Consider the following 19,162-nt stretch of genomic DNA (forward strand, 5'->3'; position numbering starts at 1 on the left):
CCACAACTGGGAGGACCCAAATAAGACTGTTAAATACAGCCAGTATGAAGATGGCCAATTGTCTCAAAGGAGTTTGGACAGCTAATGACTATTAAGGCTCCTTTCTGCCTGACGGAAGGTTTGGAAATGCTTGAGCTCTTCTCTGAGCTCCATCACCAGCATCTTCCTCCCCGCCGCTCCCCCCCAAATTTCCATGCCAATCCCCAGCTCCCAGTGACCACTGGAGGTCGTGGCGGGAGGGGAGCAGGACCAACAGGGGCAAGGGCAACTCCCCAGGTCAGTCCTGGAGCCCAGCGGGCTTTGTGTTGGCTGTAGAGGGACGGCACCTGAAGTCTGGACCACCCACATCATTTGCAAAGCCTGGAATGCCATCTCCCCTTTGCCTTTTGAAACCCCACTCCCTGTCTCTTTCCAGGTTACCTCATTTCCCAGAAGCTCCAGTTTTGCTGATTCTGAAAGAATCTGTGATTTGCCCTGGAAACTCAGGACCTCACTGGGAAGACCAAGGTGTCCCATTGGCCGAGGGAGACTGGGGGGGGCCCTCTTGTCCCCCACTATGCTGGGCATCCCCCCCCACTCCAGAACACCTTACTTCAGGAAGTCTGGAGATTTGGCCATCGCGTGTTCAAACTCTGAGAAAGACAGCACGTTGTCATTGTCCAGATCTGACTCATTCAGGACCTGGACGGGGGTGCAGATGGAGCCAGAGAGCAGAGAATCAGAAAGGGAGATGGGGGCGCAGGCGTGGGGGGCAGGCATCACATGCTGAGTGCTACCATAAGCCAAGCTCTCGCTGGGTGCTTAGCATCCCTGGAGTCCCCTGGGAGGCAGGTGCTCTATCCCTGCCCCAGACAAGGACACGGAGGTGCAGAGAGATGAGGTCACGTGCATGGCTGTCTGGGACCTCGTGGGCTGGTCTCATCATGGGAAGAGTCCTCTTGGTGCCTCCAGGACAAACTTGGCAGAGAGAACGGGTGTGGGGTGATGGACAGGGTGACATCTCCCACCCGCTCTTGTCACCCAGTCACAGGCAGGGGCTCTGCACTGCAAGGGGCTCAGTCAGGGTGGGGAGGCAGCGATGAGCCCTCATGGTTTTATCTGCTCCTAGTTCCCATCCAGACCAAAATGCTCTCATGGTCTTAGGACAAATGGGTCCATGGTTGTCTTCATGTCCTGCCATACTTTGGACTGTCACTCTAGGACATCTGGGAGTTGTGCTGGAATAATGTAGGAGAGGGGATGTTGTGACGTGTGCATCTGAGGCTGACCTGCTGTTGGCCCACCTGCCTGCAGTGGCTGCAGTGTTGCTGGGAGGGCCCCTTGGGGTGGGCTACTGATCTGGAGACCCAGGAAGGGAGTCATGATCCTGGAGGAAGGACAGAAAATTGGGAGTCGTTGCTTCCAGTGAGCACCCATCCCTCAGTGCCCCTCACCCTGCCTGCCATCAAGAGGCTTCAGGTGATAGCGGGGCCCACGCCAGCCACCGTCCCGCAGCCCAGGGCACACACGTGGCTGGTGAGGTCGGTCAGGAGGTCCTCTGACACGTCGTCGCTGTTGAGCAGTCGGAGGATGATCCTCTGCAGGTCCTCCTCGTCGATGAAGCCGTTCTCATTAAAATCTGCAAAGAAGAGGCGGGGCCTGAGAGGAAGGGTGAGAGGAAGGGGGCTTCCTCGGCCTCCAAGAGTCCTGGGGCCATGGCACCAGCCAGGACCTACAGACTCCCACCAGCCCCTGGGAGGACCCGCAGAGCCCAACTGTACCAGGTGGGCCTAGAACCTGGGACTCAGAGGGACCTGGGCAGGCCTAAGGGGTGGGGCTCAGCAATGGCAGGGCAGGCTGCAGGCAAAGGTGGTGCTTAATAATAATAATAATAATAATAATAATAATAATAATAATAGGCATTGATTGGGTCTGTACTACCTGCTCAGACTTTTCCTGAGATCTTCACCTGTTTTAACTCACTGAATCTTCCCAATTAACTTTTTATGAGTCTCACTTTACCAAAGGGAAACTGAGGCACAGAGCGTTTTATGGTTTGTCCACACAGCCAGGAATTGGAAGGGCTGGCATTCAGACCTGGCTAGGCTGGTCCCCGGGTCCCACATCTACCATCATGCTGTGGAAATCCCAACCCTGGAACTTACAGGTCAGTATATCTTTTGGTGGCTAGGAGTTGGGCAGCAAGGAGGAGCAGGAAGCAGCTTGGCTTTGGAGCCAGAGGACCTGGGCACAAGTCCCTGCTCCTGTCACCCTGCATCAGGCACAGAGATGCACCAGGCTGGGTCCTGCCGACAAGGAGCTCCCAGGCTGGGTTGGGGTGCAGGGGAGACTGTCAGGTACCCGAGTGGCTTGGCTCCAGGAAGAGAGGAACAGGCATCCCAAGGACCCCAAGCGTTTCCAGATGGGTGTGTTCTTGTCTGGTTGGGGTTGGGGGTGTGAATGAGGAAGACTTCTTGGAAGAAGAGGCATCAGAGAAGGACTAAATGGCTTGGGACTGCAGAGATGGCAATTGGAGGAGGTGTCAGGGTCAGGGTCACTGGGGACAGTGGCAGAGAAGGAGCAATGCCAGGTGATCAGTTAGTTTTGAGGGGAGTGGAGGCTTGGGAGAAGGTCAGGGGTTGTCTGGAAGGTGAGCCAAACTGCAAAGGGCCTTGAATGCCAGGATGAGACAATTGTACTGACATTCTTAACAGCCCTCCCCTGGGACACCCAACACAGTCCCTGAACCACTCATCAGCCGTGTAGTAAATGCAGTCAACTTAGGCAGGTACAATAATTACCACCATGACAAACAGAGGTGCCAGGTTATCGTCTAAGTGCTTTGTATTTCACTGCATTTAATTCTCATAACACAGATGCAGAAACTGAGACACACCGAGATTAAATAACCATGTTTACTTCCTTAATCTCATTTCAGCCTGTCACCTCATCAATATGCTGATGAATCCCAAATTTGTGTCTCCCGCCTGGGCTTCTCCCTGAACTCCAGGCTCATATATCCACCTGCATTCCTGCCCTCTCTACCTGGAGGACTAACAGTTCTCTTAAACTCAACCTGTCCGAACCCAACTCCTGATACGCCCCGCTCTGCCTGCCCCCTAACCTGCAGCACTCAGAGCTGCCCCTTGGCGAATGGGTAACTCTACCTTTCCAGTCTCTTGGCCAATCAGGTTGGAGTCATCCTTGACTGTCTTCTCCCCTCCCAGCTCTAGCTCCAGAGGCAGTAAACCCAGCTTGAGGTCTTCTCCTCACTGCACTGCCTCCACCCTGGTCCAGCCACCGTCACAGCTCTCTAAGACCCCGCAGCAGCCTCCTAACCAGTTTCCCTGTTCTCAGTCTGCCCCCTTCAGTCTCTTCTCCACTCAGCAGCCAGAGTGGTCCTGTTCATCCTTCACAGCCTCCCATCTCAGCCAGAGGACAGCCGGTTCCGACAGTGATCCCCGAGGTCCACCCTGCCCTCACTCTGCCTCTTTGCCACACCTCCATCGGGCAAGGCACGCTCCTGCCTCAGGACCTTTGCACTGTGGTTCCCCCTCCCTGGAACACACTCACTCCAGAGTTCCTTTGGGTCTTTATTCAAATGCCAGCTTCCCCCCAGGGCACTGCTCAGAACCTGTCTAAAATTACACTTCCTGTCCCTTTCCCTGCTTCATTTTCTCCCAACACCGAAGACTACCTAACACACTATATGTTTCACTTGTCAGCTCGTTTATTTCCCTCCACCAGAACATAAATTCCACGAGGGCAGAAAGTTTTATCTTTTGGTCACTACTGTATTCCTGGCTCCTAGAATAGGCCTACAACAGAGCAGGTGCTCAATGAATATTTGTTGAATGAGTGAATGAATGAACCACCCAAGGTCACACATTGGTAAGCGAGGGAAACAAGAGGAAACCCAGGAAGTCTGACTCTATGGTCAGTCTATGCTCTCAATCACTCATAACTCTAAAATATCCAATTTTTAGCTGGGCCTAGAGTAGAGGAGTGCATTTGCTGATGTCGTGGGATACTTCTGTGGTAGAGCCAAGACTTTTGTCTCTGTTTCCCAAGGAAGGGTATGGATGTGGAAGGTACAACTAAGCACCTAACCCCTTAAGCAGGTGGCTCTCCCCTGGCTGAATGTTGATCAGCCACAGGGACCGGAGGCTAAGGCCCAAGATGTTCATCTGAGCTCTCCCTGCACAGTTCTGCTATGACATGCCATGGGTAATGGATCAGATCCGGTGGGGGGCGGTGCAGAGGGGCCAGCACTGGATTGGAGAGAGTGGGTCCCTGCAGTGACATTGCACTGCTGATGAGAAGCTCTGCAGCCTCTCCCTGAGCCCCCGCATTGTCCCCAGGAGTCCTGCTGGCCCAGCTCCCGTATGCAGAGACTGCAGCAAAGCGACATGGCTTTGGTCCCAAGCCATCTGAAAACAGAATAATTTGCTGGAGTAAAATGTAGTCCTGGACAGTTCCCCTTCTTTGGTGGTGCAAGGGCAGAACAGCCTGGGAAAGGGCTGGGGGCAGGGAGCTCTAGGCTACTGGCCAGCCCATGTGGCCTCAGCAGCCTCATGACCTGCGTCCAGCCACTCTGGGGAGAGGGGGGTCTTCTTCTTGCAGTTTCCCAGCAACGAGGGAGGTTAGAGAGCTGGTGGGCTCAGCCTTCATGTCCCCCGAAATGCCTCTGACCATCATCATCCCAATCTCTCTGTCATGTTATTCCTTGCAATTTACAAAGTACTTTCACAAAAATTAGCTCATTTGATTGAGTGAGGCAAGGCAGGCTTTCACCACTATTCCCACGGGAACTGAGGTTGCCTCTTCGCCACTCCCAGCAACTAGCATCCCTGTGTCAGATCCTGGGAAGGTTTGGGAAGATCCGCTGCTGGTGCTCTGGCACCTGCCTGAGAGTAATTCACAACTGGTGGAAGCTGTGCTGACTGGAGCAGGAAAGCAGTGCTGGGATGCTGGTCTCTGACAGGTAGAAAGTCTCCCCAGAGGTGCTGAGAGAGGGGGATCGATCAGTTGGAGGCCAGGAGGGTCCCTCAAAGCAGAAACTGGAGCCCAGTAGGTATGTCCTGGTAGGTGTGCCTGGCCTGCTGGACTTCACTGAGAGCCATTCACCCCTTCCTTCTTCCTAACAGAATTGCAATTCTTGTTCACGATGACACCATGTCCAGCTTAAAATACTCAACCTTCCAGTCTCCTTTGTGGCTATGCGTGACCATGTAACACAGTTCTGGCCAATGAAGTTATGGCCAAAGTTGCTGGGTGGAGCTTCCAAGAAAGTTTGTTAAAGAAGAGTAGACTTCGTCTGTGCCTTTGAACGTCCATTTTGTCCTTATCCCCTTTCGCGTCCCTTTTTCTTCCTGCCTGGAATGATGAGATGCCTGTAGGCATAGAAAATATCTTGTGACTCTGACGACAACAGTCCCATTAAAGATGGGAGATTAGGAGGCTTGAAGGAGCCAGGCCCTTGGTTGCTTCCTGGAGCCATTACCTCAGCTCTGGACTGCCTGAATCCAGGATTTTTTTTTTTTTTTTTTTAATTTTTATTTATTTATTTATTTATTTATTTATGGCTGTGTTGGGTCTTCGTTTCTGTGCAAGGGCTTTCTCTAGTTGCGGCAAGTGGGGGCCACTCTTCATCGCGGTGCGCGGGCCTCTCACTATCGCGGCCTCTCACTATCGCGGCCTCTCTGGCTGCGGAGCACAGGCTCCAGACACGCAGGCTCAGCAATTGTGGCTCACGGGCCCAGCCGCTCCGCGGCATGTGGGATCCTCCCAGACCAGGGCTCGAACCCGTGTCCTCTGCATTGGCAGGCAGACTCTCAACCACTGCGCCACCAGGGAAGCCCTTTTTTTTTTTTTAAAACAGGGATGTTCTTACACAAAACTAAGTGCAATCCTAACTGATACAGTAAGATACAGTCAGAGCAGTAGTTCTCAAACTCTGCTGCACCTTACAATCACCCAGGGAGGACTTCCCTGGTGGTGCAGTGGTTAAGAATCCGCCTGCCAATGCAGGAGACACGGGTTCAAGCCCTGGTCCGGGAAGATCCCACATGCCGCGGACCAATGAAGCCTGTGCGCCACAACTACTGAGCCTGCGCTGTAGAGCCCGCAAGCCACAATTACTGAGCCCATGCGCCTCAACTACTGAAGTCTGTTGCCTAGAGCCCGTGCTCTGCAACAAGAGAAGCCACCACAATGAGAAGCCCGCACACCGCAACGAATAGCAGCCCCCACTCACCGCAACTAGAGAAAGCCTGCATGCAGCAACAAAGACCCAACGCAGCCAGAAGTAAATAAATAAAATAAATAAATTTATATATATAAAAAAAAGAATCACCCAGAGAGTTTTAGAAAAGCCCACCAACCAGGGCATACCCAACACCATTACATCAAATCTCTGCAGCTGGGACCCAAGCAACCATAGGTCTTAAAAACTCCAGGGGTAATCCCAGTGTACAGCCATGTTGGAGAACCAGTGGGTTAGAGCCATGCTTCTGAAACTTTAAGGTGCAGAGGAACCACCTGGGGGTCTTGTTAAAAGGCAGATTCTGATTCAGTAAGTGGAAGGTGAGGCCTGAAATTCTGCATTTCTAACAAGCTCTCTGACAACGTTGATGCTGCTGGTACATAGGCCACACTTGGCATAATGAGGGGTTAGAACACTGAGTTAGGTCTTCAGACTTTGGCTAAGAACGATCATCAAGACCATCACCAACACCATCCTCTCCTTTCTTCCTCCTTCTCCTTACCCTTCTTTTTATTCCTCCTCTTCTTCCTTCACTGCTACCACTACCACCTCAATTTATAGAGCAGCCATCACGGGCCAGGCACCAGGCTCAGAGATTCACACGTCCCATCTCTAATCTTGCTGACGGCTCTGTGAGGTAACAAATCTTCTGAGCCCGAAGAGAATTCAGATTTGCCTGAGTCTAGCTGATGAAACCTTGGAGTTTATGAGTCCCTAGGCAGCTATTTGCACTGCTGATTTGCATGAAGGCTCTGTGCTTTTCGTTTTTGTACTTGAGCTCAAGGAGGAAGGAAACTGCCCGAGGGGGCCCTGGAGAGAGGGCGGGGAGGAAGATGCAAGGACAGTGTGGGGGACAGGGAGTGTCTGCTCCTCTATGTGACCTGAGGACCCTGTCTGACTTCTCAGGAGGAAGGGCATTCTCCCCATCCCTGAGGTGAACCCAACTGAGCTCCTGAGTCTTGAACAGCAAGAGAACCTGCTACTCTTCTAGTTCCCTGAAGGTTTGGGTGTTTTTGTTTGTTTAGCTCTAGAAACCACGGAAAGACAGCTGAGGCAGACATCTTTTGGAACATCTGCCCAGTCTACTCTTTACCATTTCTGAGCAGCATCTCCACCCCCAGTGGTTGGCCTCTGGAGCCATGTTTATTTATGTGACTCTGCTTCTTCTTGGTTGTGGATTATTGGACAAGGTTGGTCCCCTAACCTAGGGGCAGCTGGATCCCTGGTTTGGCTGAGCCAATCAGCATCTCTTGAGAAAACAGAAGTGAGAAACAGAGATGCTTATGGCTGGTCAGTCATAGTGAAGCCCGAAGGCCATGTGGAGGCCAGGGTAGTCATCTTTGGCCCATAGGCACAGAGGCATAAAAATCAGATCGGCAGAAAGAGAAGGCGCACACAGAGAAGCAGAGACGAGAGACCAGGCAGCAATAGAGAGAAAAGGAGAAAGTAGCTACCTCGCTTCTTGACCACTTTCCAGCTGCATCCTAGGCTCTCGGGAGGCCTGCTTCACTTCTACCACGGGTTCCACACTGCTTATAGTGAACAAGCTCTAGTGCCCTCCTCCTCCCATGATCTGCACCTCTTGGCGTTCACGCTTTTGTATAAGCCACATACCCCTCTTGTGTGGGTGGGCACTTACTTCTAAGCAATGGAATTTGGCAACAGAGATGTCATTTCCTGATTACAATATGTTATATTGCCAGCAGACTGGCTCCGGAGACTCCCTAGCTGTCTTTCAAGAAGCAAGTGGCCATGTTGGAAGGCCCATGTGACGAGGAGCACAGGTCACACTCTGGAAACTGAGGGCAGCCTCCAGCCAATAGCCAGAGAGAAGCCAGGGCTCTAAGTTCTGTAGACACAAGGAAATGAATTCTACCAACAACTGGAGTGAGCCTGTAAGTAGATTCATCCCCCGTCAAGCATTCTCTAGGCGAGCATGCAGGCCAGCCAAAGCCTTGACTGCAGCCTTGTGAAACGCTAAGGCGAGGACCCGACTAAGTTGTGTCCAGACTCTTAACCCACAGAAACTGTGAGATTATAAATATGTGTCATCTAAAGCCACTAAGTTTGTGGTAACTTATTACACAGCGATGGAAAACTAATGTACTGCTGCTCTTCATCTGTTGCCTTTAAAAAATTTTATTTTATTTAATTAATTTATTTATTTTTGGCTGTGTTGGGTCTTTGTTGCTGCACACAGGCTTTCTCTAGTTGCGGCGAGCAGGGGCTACTCTTCATTGCGGTGCACGGGCTTCTCATTGCAGTGGCTTCTCTTGTTGCGGAGCACAGGTTCTAGGTGCGTGGGCTTCAGTAGTTGCGGCTTGCAGGTTCTAGAGCGCAGGCTCAGTAGTTGTGGCGCACGGGCTTAGTTGCTCCACAGCATGTGGGATCTTCCCGGACCAGGACTCAAACACGTGTCCCCTGCATTGGCAGGCAGATTCTTATCCACTGTGCCACCAAGGAAGCCCCCATCTGATGCCTTTTACACAGGTAAATTCCTGTTACTTACAACCTGAAGAGAGCACGTAGCCTGGGCCAGCATTTTCCACCCAGAAGAGCTGCTCCATCCAGAAGAGTATGGACAGAAGACAGAAGAGGCTAGAGATAGCGCAGCATGTGCTCTGCGGTGGAAGGCCTGACAGAGGGTAGCACAGCTCGTGAACCAGAACTCCTTGAATACCTTGGAAACTCCCTGGGGACTCCCAGAAATACTTGGGGTAAAGAAGGAGGAAGACTAGTGGATGGGGGTGGGGACTACTAAGCCAACTGAATTTGGGTATGTGATTTCACTTGTACTTACCCTGCTTGATGTTCATTGTAAATGTGTGTCATCAGATTTAGGACATTTGGGGCCATTATTTCTTCAAATATCTTTTCTGCCCTGTTCATTCTCTCCCCTCCTTCTGAGACTCCAGTTAAATATATGTTAGAACTTCCTGTTGTCCAGCATGTCCCTCAGGCTCTGTTCCTTTTTACTCTTCATATTTTTTTCTCTGTGTTCTTCAGATTGGATTATATTTCTATTCATCTCTATCTTCAGGTTTACTGACTCTTTCCTCTGTCATCTTGATTCTCCTGCTAAGCCCATCCAGCGGATTTTTATTTCAGATATTTTATTTTTGAATTCTGTATTTTCCATTTGATTCTTTCTTATAGTTTCTATTTTTCTGCTGAGAATTCCTATCTTTCCATTCATCAGGAGCATATTTTCTCTTACATCATTGGGCATGATTATAATAACTGTTCGAAGATACTTATCAGCTAATTCCAACATCTGGGATGTTGGAATCAGTCCCCATTCTTGAGAATGCATAACTTAAAAAAAATTTAATATATTGAATAATTTTGGATTGTGTCTTAGTCATTATAAATGCTATATGTGGAAACTCTGGATTCTGTTATATTCTTCCAAAGAGTGCTGAATTTTTGATTCTACTGGGTAACTGATTGGACTTAAACTGCAAACCCTGTCACACAGGGACCTTGTTAAAATGCAGTGGCAGCTCAAATCTCCATTCCGTTCTTTTATCCTTACCTGAGTTGCTTTGAGTCTGCCCTGGTATATGTGGTTTAGAGGTCAGAATGAGATTTGTTCATAGCTTTTACACAAAATTTGGCTCTCTTCCTCTGGATTTCTTTCATGGACTCTCCCCTCTTTTCACTTTTGAGGGGAAAAGTGCCCCAAACTCTCTGATTCTTCAAGTCAGAGAGAGATCAGGGTTTCTATCAGTCCATGATGCCACTTACTGAAGCTCACCTTCAGGCTAAAAAAGTAAAAAACTAAAAGGGGGAGAACCATTCAGTACCATTTCCTTTTTTCAAGTGTCAATTCTCTGCTTCTGGTAGCTTTCTAGTGTCATCAGGTAGTTGATATTTATATTTTGTTTAGAGTTTATAGTAGCTATCTGCAGAAGTGACAGTAAGATAGGAGCTTACTCAGCTATTCTCAGCAGGGAAACCTGTGATTTCATTTGAGTTTACTGAATACTAAGCTTGAGAACATATCAGATACAAAAATATCATTAAGCCCTTTTTACAGATGGGAACACTGAGCCCTCATAGGTCCATCTGGTTTAAAAGTCCTCCACCCCATTTTATCCAACTCCACTTGGGTGAGGCAGGAATAAGATGGTGTCCACCATGTGGAGACAGAGGGGGAGCTGACAGAAAAAGAAGGTAGGTGAGATGCCAAGCTATGCAAACCTAAATGTACAAGTCCTTTGGGCCAAGGATTTGTCATGATGAGCTTGAAGCCTTGCATGTGGTCTGTTTGAAGGCTTTGTTTCTTTCCTTTTGGTCCCTTTTGAGAATTGTAGGGATCCCGGATGTGCTAAGTGTTCGTGAGGAAGGGTTCGTGAAACTGCTGAAGAGCAGAACTTTAGCAGAGCCTTGTGGCTCCCAGACAAGATCAGAAACAAAAAATGTCATAGGACCTCAGAGATGATCTCAACCCCCTCATTTTTAAGATGAGGAAACTGAGGCCCTAAAATGTAAAATGATTTGTCCAAGATTTCTTAGCTATTTAGTGGCTGAACTAGTTTCAGTGTTTAAATCTCTTAACTTCTTCAAAATAAACATAACTCCTTCATACCCATATATAGTCCTCTCTTTCTCTCTCTCTCTCTCTGGCCTGCCCACACTACGGTCATGAAATATCAACACCGATGACTCCATTTGCCTCTGATGGCATGGAGGGGAAGTCATCAATCCATGAGAGTAGTACTCCTCAACCATTTAAAAAAATCTACAGCACTTGAGAAGCATAGTACCCATAAATACTCAAGTAAACCCCAACTAACATCATCACACCAATGCATTGACGTCGATGGATTCCAGTTGCGGTATTTATTCTATGGCAATTGTCCCACCACTCAATCCCCACAGCACCCACCGTAAATGCGGAAGGCGTACTCGATCTTCAAGCTGGGGCAGGCCTGCTCGCTAAACACGGATGCCATGCCCAGCACATCCTCGAAGGAGAACACATTGTTGTGGGAGAACACTCTGCAGATTCGGTCTCTGAAAGGGTTGACCTGTGGGTGGGGAGGAGGAGAAAGAGGAAGGAGGCTTATCAATGTCAGGTTCATGCCTCCCTGGGTCTTGTTAATCTATCAGAAGCACAGTGTCCTGGGTTTGAGAAGAAAACAATAACAACAACCTAAATATTGGAGTAGATGTTGGGTCAATAAGCCAGGACCGCGGACACGATGGAGGGTACCTGGGCTGAAGGACCATGCTTAACATCACTCTCCCCACTGTCATCTCCTCCTGCACGTACCTTCCACAGGCTCATTTTTTGGTTGTTATTCTTTTTTATGCTTATTAATTTTGTATGTACAATTTGGGAAATACCCCCCCAAAGTATTAAAAATGGGATAAAAATTGTTTATAATTCACTCTCCAGAGTTACCTACTAGCAACATATTGATGTAGAAGTCAGACAGACCCAGGTTTCAGTCCTGGCTTCACTATTTACTAGTGATTATTTTACATAATCTCCAGAGCCTAAGATTTCTCATCTACACGATAGGGTGGGATAATACTATACCTACTTAATAGGTTTGTTGTGAGGATTAAATAGGATAGGTTTAAAATTGCACAATGACTAATAAATAACACTCAACAGATGGTAGCTGTAAGTTGTTATATAACATCTACAGATATTATAATTTGCACAGCAATTTTCATTTTTAAACCAACTAGTTCTCAAATTCGAGTCCCAAATGAGTAAGGGTCATGTGAGTTTAGAAACTCTAATTCCCCTAAACTGGGCCTGGCCAGGGTCATTCATGAGGGGGCCCTTCTGAGCTGGTACCACAAGGTTCTAAGCAAAAACACCCCAGCCACTTCTCAACCCGTTCAGAGGCAGCTCACTAAGGCCACCTTGCTACTCTCCATCTAGCCCCCAGGAATGGGCAGGTGGGGTGGGCTGTGGGTTAGAAGGGATGGGCAGATCTAATGAGAGTTAAAGTCACAGAACAAGCTTGGAAATATTTAAAAGTAGCAGGTCCGTCTTTGGCATCTTCCTCCTCCTGCTTTCTGTGTCTCTAATCCACCCCCACCTGCTAAGATTCCTTGGCCCACAATTGCTCAGGGGCCCAGCCCGTGCCTGCTCTGAACTCACCCTGCCTGCTGGCAGGCCTTACCAGACCCCAGCTCTGTTCTGGTGTTCCAAAATGACCCCTGATCCCTCCCTTCTCACCAACCAAAATTCCTTTTCCTTAGATGCATCTCAGCTAAGGAAGCTATTTGATTCTACGAATTCACACAGCAGTTCCTCAGAATTCCAAATTTTTAGTTAGTTGAAACAAATCTTTAGTTGATTTTTCTAGTCCCCTTTCACTGACAAGGTATTTCTTCAAGGCTGCAGGCTTCATGCAAAAGGATTAGTTCCACTGCACACACGGCCCTATCATCTCCCTCACTAAACCCCGTCCCCAGCCTCTCTGGGTCCCTGTCCTTGTCTATCACTCCTTAGGGCTGCCCTAGCTTCAGCCAACGCTTCGTTCTCTGGTTTTGATGTCTCCATTTTGGAGTCATGAAAATTTCTCTTTCATTTCTTTTGAACTCAGCTACAATGTTAAAATCTATGGTTTAATTTTATTTGGTATTCCTATATATTTGAGAAGGGAGAGAGGACATTCTGAATCACCTCACGTGGCTGTGTAGTTCTCAAACCTTAGTGAGCATACAAGTTATCTGAGGTCCTTCTTAAAAACATGAATTGTAACTCCCACCCTCAGAGATCCTGATTTAGAAGGTCTGGGGTGTAGCCCAGTTATGGATTGAATTGTGGCTCCCCCCAAATTTATATGTTGAAGTCTTGATCCCCAGTATCTCAGAATGTGACCTCATTTGGAAATAGGGTCGTTGTAGACGTGATTAATTAAGATGAGGGTATATGAAGTAGGGTGGGCCCCGCATCCAATATGAATGGTGTCCTTATAAAAGGGGAAATTTAGATACAGAGACATGCACTCAGGGAGAACACCACGTGAAGATGAAGGCAGAGATCGGGGTGACACCTGTACAAGCCAAGGAATGCCAAAGATTGCCAGAAAACTACCAGAAGCTAGGAGAGAGGCATGGAAAAGATTCTTCCTCACAGCCCTCAGAAAGAACCAACCCTGCAGACACCTTGATCTCAGGCTTCCAGCCTCCAGAACTGTGAGACAGTAAATTTCTGCTGTTTAATCTACATAGCTGTGATACTTTGTTATGGCAGCCTTAGTAAACCAGTACACCTAGGAATCTTCACTGTAGATAAGATTCTCAGGTGACAGGATTAATACCATATATATCTATATCTACACATATATGTTTGAGGAGTGGCCAGGGTCCAGGAGAATCCAGGCTGCCCCGTTAGATCTTCCAGACCATCTCCTATCTCCTCCATCTTTTAACCTCCACCTCCCCTAGAAAAGCTTCATTTGTCTGCTTCAAATGAATCCTGCTAAGGGCAGTCTTCTGTGATGTGTTCCACCTAGCTAAGTGCTTTTACAGATTACTTTGCCAAATTTTAACTAAATTAACGCTCACAAATGGATAGGTGGCTTAACAAGATTCCTGCAAGGAAACCGCAATTGAAGATAACGCTCATAATGCAAATGCAAGTGAACAAGAAAATGTCAGGGCAGATACCTCTCCTACGTAAAGTGTGAGTTCTTCTCTATGAGGTAGAAACAATGAGAATTCAATCAGACATAATGAGAAGTCCCAGCTCCAGTTCTCTTTTCCTGCACTCAGACAGGTGCAAGGCAGGTCAACAAGCTCACTGCCTAAGCATCTATCCAACCACTGAATGAGATACCAATCTTCCCTTCCCTCGGGGCGGCCCCACTACTTGGTTTTGCTGGGAGTGATGGGGGAGGGGAGAATAATTACCAGGAAATCAATTCACTCCCCCTTAGACCCATGTCACGTGACTGTTATCCACCTGCACACACACACACACACACACACACACACACACACACACACACACACACACACACACCCCTTGTTTCCCAGAGATTGGGAAGCCAGCTGTTGGTGTGGAACCTGCTGGTAGCAAGAACAGTACATGAACAGAACATGGTGACCACAGATTCTGTTGGAAAATGCAGAGAAAATCCTGCTGAAGGTGTACAGAAATATGCATTAGAGCAAAATTCACACTGTGGAAAATTTGCTAGATAGTTGAAGAAAAGTACAGCTGTTTCTAACATGGTTTCCCTAGATTCTGTTTCAATAATGAAACACATGAAGAGCCACATTTCTGTGAGTCACTAAAGGAAAGAGGCAATGTGGACTGAACAGTACATTACTTCCTTAATAAAGACACCATTTATGGGAAAATTTGTCTGAGTGTAATCACTGATGGAGTGGCTGCTTCCTGATGAAAATGGATTCTGGGTAAGGGTGCAAGGATGTTGATACATGTGTAACTACTCCCTGCAGCATTTCCTTCAGGCTACTGTAGTCAAGAACTTAGATCCAGAAGTACACGAGTGCTGTAGGATGCATTGATGTGATTGGTTTTTTTTTAAAGAGTTTAAAATATAGTAAAACTTATAAAATGATTTGTAATCAGAAAGAAAGTGACTATGAAAATCTTTCGAACCACACGGAGGTTTGCTGCTTATCTATTGGCAGAGCACTTAAAATAGCCATCAAACATAAAGAGGATTTATTCTTGTACAAAAAGACAAGAGTTCTAAATTTGCTGAGCTTTTTATGATAAGTGACTGTTGACAGTTTGCTACTTCAGAGATATCTACCAAAATATGAATTCAAATTCTTCTGACTCTTCAAGGTAAAGGTGACTTATTTTAACAGTGAATGAGAAAGTATTTGCTTTTCCAAAGAAACTCATGCTTTGGAGAGAATGTTTTGAAAATGAGATTTTTGTTGCTGAAAACATGTGATCTCACCTATAAAGACGCTTCTATCTGCATACCTGAAAAATATTAGAAACAGATTTTTCTAATCTGTTTGAAAATGGTCCAAATGAAGAGTGGATTTTGAGTCCATTTGTTAAAAATATAAAAACGCAATGCTTTCCAATTATCTTGTAAGAGCCGCTGACTAATGTAATGGAAGATGGACATCTGCTAGCTTAACTTCAATCAAAAGCCTTTAATTGGTGGATGGGATTGAAAATAAGTACCATAATTTAATATAGCAAATGATATATCTCTTCTCTCTGGATCAACTACAACAGCCATTGAAAACAAACTCAGCTAGACCAGATCTCTAAACGGCTCTATCTCAAAGCGTTAAAGCAAGATTTCAGAGAAATGAAGCATATCCAATCATATTGCTTTCCCTGACACTGTTGTTATTAATTATAAGCAAACAATAAAATTGTGAAAGGAGGAAATTTTGTTATATAAAATAAAGGAGAATTTATGTAAAAAATTTTTTATGTAATCTTTAATTTTAACTTTTTATTTTGCATGTTTATTTCATAACATATTAGTATTGTAGTAAAGGTATAGAGTTTATAAGTGAATATATGCATATTATGGGTGCATGCTCCATATTTTTTTATTGCTGGGAATGCGTGATCAAAAATGTCTGGAGGTTTCTGATCTAGACTAACCCCCTCATGTCACAGATGTGGAAATGCGGACCTGGGTGGGGGGCTGACTTGCCCAAGGTCATTCAGCAAGCGAGTGGGAGAGCCAGCCCAGGACCCAGGTCTTCTGAACCTGCCTGGTACTGTTCCCACCTCAGTGCCTTGCGCCACGTAACTATCAAAAGGGAAAGGTGGTGATGAGGCCAAGCATATGACCTGAAAAACCTTTTTTGACAAGAAGTGCAAAAATGGAGCCCAGATTGAAGTCAAAGAAGTGGCCCCTGGCCTCTGAGAGCTCTAGGGTGACAGGAACAAATGCGGAAGGAGGGAGAAGCCCAGAGGGGAAGGGGAAGGCAGCATGGGGCCATCAGGCTGCGGAATGGTGGAGGAACCAGAGTGACGAGCAGGGCAGGCATTGGCTGCAGGGCTAGGGCCAGAGCTGTGTCCGGGCCCTGGAGGCTGGGGTGACTGGTATAGTTCTCTGTGAGGCCCGGCGGGCACCTGCCAGGAGAGTGTCCCAAGCCTGTCTCTGGTCCAACAACGGCAAGTTCCCTCCCCCCAGGTTTCCTGCCGCTCGCTTCCCAGAGGGAGATCCCAAGGCGCAGACTGCCCCTGTGACCAGGTGTCCCTGGCACACATGCAGCTCCCTGCAGAGGGCTGCTGATGGTGTTGCAGGGAGAGTTTCTAAGGGCCCAGGGAAGGCTGCCTCTGTGCCTCTCCCATCTCTCCACCCGGAGCCAAGTGCCAGCTCAGCCGGAGTCCTCCGGTCCAGCCCAGCCACCAGCAGACAGAAGAGCAGCTGGAAAGAGGCAGGAACGGGAGCGAGGCTCATTAAAGAGCACAGTTCCAGTTTACAGTGTTCCAGAGTTTTGTTGCTATTACTTTAATCATCTGAAATCTGAACCAATAAAATTTGGGAGCCATCCAGAGAGTTATATAGTCTGCATAAAATTTCACACTCATTTAGAAGTCTTCAATCCTCCAGAGGAGGACGATGACAACTGACAAACGAACGCTTCCATTTCAAGAATAACATATACACCCTAGCGTGAAGGTGTTCTGAACAAGGGAATATAAACATGTCAGTATAGAAATTTATACAGGTAACGGTAGTGCAATCCCCATCTAGGCATGACAAAACTAAAGAAGGCGAAAATAAACCCCGAATGCTGGGGATATTTTTGGAAACACAAACTACAGTTTGTAAATAAAAAGATTTCAGTCCCTGCCAAAAAAACTAAGGTTTTTCAAAAAGGTCTTCTCAAAGTTATTGAACAAGAGATTTGATCTGAAGATGAAAGTCAGAGGGAAAATATTTGGACTTAGCTTAAACACATCTCCTCACCATTTCTCCAGCAAGTGCGTCGTCAGAAAGAGCTCTTTACAGTTGCTGGAAAAAATTCACACAAAAATATGCTAGCGACGTCATTTTTACTTTAATTTTTTAAGTAGTTTAATTTTTAAGATCTCATTTTTTTTTAAAGGGGATCGAACAGTATTTATTATTTCATTTAATATTTCTCACTGCTAATTCAACTTTCTTAATTTTTAGTGTTTGGTGTTTTGAATAATGCTTTACTTTTTGCTCATTTTGTCTGCTACCAACTCTTTTAAAAATATGATTAATGTTCATATTTTTAAAATTTTAAACAGATATAAAGCATCTGTCGAGGAAATGAGTGGACGAAGGTATCTGTACATGAGGCCAGCCCCTCCTAGGTCTTGAGCAGAGCCCTTTAGGTTACTGGAGCAGACTCTCACCGGGAGAAGTCCTGCCTGAAAGAACCCTCATAGTTGTGAAAAATTGGGTGAGCAGACCCCGTGTCCCAGAAGAAGGGTGTAACAAAATCCTTTTAGCGCCTTTAAAAACTTCCCTCAGATACGTCATATTTTTGGATCGGAAGGCTAAACATCATTAAGATGTTGCTTCTTCCCAAATTTACCTGCAGAGTTAATGGGGTTCTAGTTAAAGTCTTCCAGCTGATGTTGTTGTGGAAATTGACAAGCTGATTCTAAACTTTGTATGGAAATACAAAGGGTCGAGAACAGCCAAGACAATCCTAAAGAAGAGGAACAAAGGCTGAAGTACTTATACTACTAGATATCAAGACCTTGCTAAAGCTTTCGTAATCAATACAGTGTGGTACTGGTGCAAAGATAGATAGACCAATGACCTAATAGAAATTCCAGAAACAGACCCATATGTACATGGCTGCCTGATGTATGACAAAGATCACATTGCAGTGGAATAAGGGAAAGGAGAGTTTTTTCAATAAGTGTGGTGTTGGGTTTAGTGTGTATCCATACAGGGAAGAAAGGAATCTTGATTCCTATGTCACACCATACGCAAAAATCAATCCCAAGATTGATCACAGATCCAATGTGGAAAACCAATAATAGAACTTTTAGATGAAAGCATAGGACAATACCTTTATAACCTTGAGGCAAAGATATCTTAACAATACACAAAAAGCCCTAATTATGAGAGAAAAATTTCATAAATTGGAATATATTTAAATTGAGAATTTATGTTGTTCAAAAGACATCATTATGAGAGTCAAAAGGCAAGCCACAACAATCAATATGTACTTCAACAGGTGAAAGGATAACAAACACTGGCACATCCATACAACGGAATACTTCTCAACAGTAAGTAGATTCATGCAACAATGTGGATGATTCTTACATGTATTTTGCCAAGTAAAAGAAGTCAGGTCCAAGACTACCTATTATATGAGCCCATTTGTATCACATTCTGGTAAATGCAAAACTATAAGGATGGAAAGCAGCTGGGTGGTTGCCAACAGCTAGGGGAGGGGGACAGAGTTAATTACAAAGAAGCCTCTCAAGGAAATGTTTAGGGTGATGGAACTGTTCTGTACGGTGGAGCTGTGATGACAGATCAACACCTCTATGAATTTGTTTAAACCCATAGAACCGTACACCACAATGAGTGAAGTTTACTGGATGCAAATTAAAAAATTAAAAATCTAAAAAACCCAGTGAACCCAGGATGAAATGCAGACCATGACAAATAAAAGTAACTATATACAAATATATGACAAAACCTCCCTGAAAGGAATTGGGAAGGAGGAACTGACCAAGTAACACGGTGTTTCGACCGGGTACTGTAAGTCTAAAGACAACAAGAACCATAAACCAACACTGTACTCTAGTTGGCAAATTTGTTTCTCACAGGGGTATGGACTAGCAATTCTGAAGCCACATGGATAGTGAGGTTGAACAAATAGGTAAATAAATAACAGATTATAGGAGCCAAGTTTCTTATTGTCACACTAAAAAAGTTACAAATAAGCAAGAGAGGGAGTGCTAGATTAGTCAGAGACATCAGTAGGAAC

At 46.3% G+C, this 19,162-nt stretch overlaps 1 protein-coding gene across 1 annotated transcript in view; it reads right to left on the reverse strand.

Moving 5' to 3' along the window:
- The window catches only part of CIB4 (calcium and integrin binding family member 4), a 48,171-nt gene that overhangs the window by 886 nt on the left and 28,123 nt on the right, over window positions 1–19,162 (reverse strand). Inside the window, exons 4-6 of the mRNA XM_061211224.1 lie at window positions 11,136–11,277; window positions 1,509–1,618; window positions 593–681 (exon numbers count right to left, since the gene is read on the reverse strand). Coding sequence (XP_061067207.1) covers window positions 593–681; window positions 1,509–1,618; window positions 11,136–11,277 — 341 coding nt within the window. The remainder of the gene's footprint in view (window positions 1–592; window positions 682–1,508; window positions 1,619–11,135; window positions 11,278–19,162) is intronic.

Source organism: Eubalaena glacialis, chromosome 14, assembly GCF_028564815.1.
Source record: "Eubalaena glacialis isolate mEubGla1 chromosome 14, mEubGla1.1.hap2.+ XY, whole genome shotgun sequence".
Lineage (NCBI taxonomy): Eukaryota > Metazoa > Chordata > Mammalia > Artiodactyla > Balaenidae > Eubalaena > Eubalaena glacialis.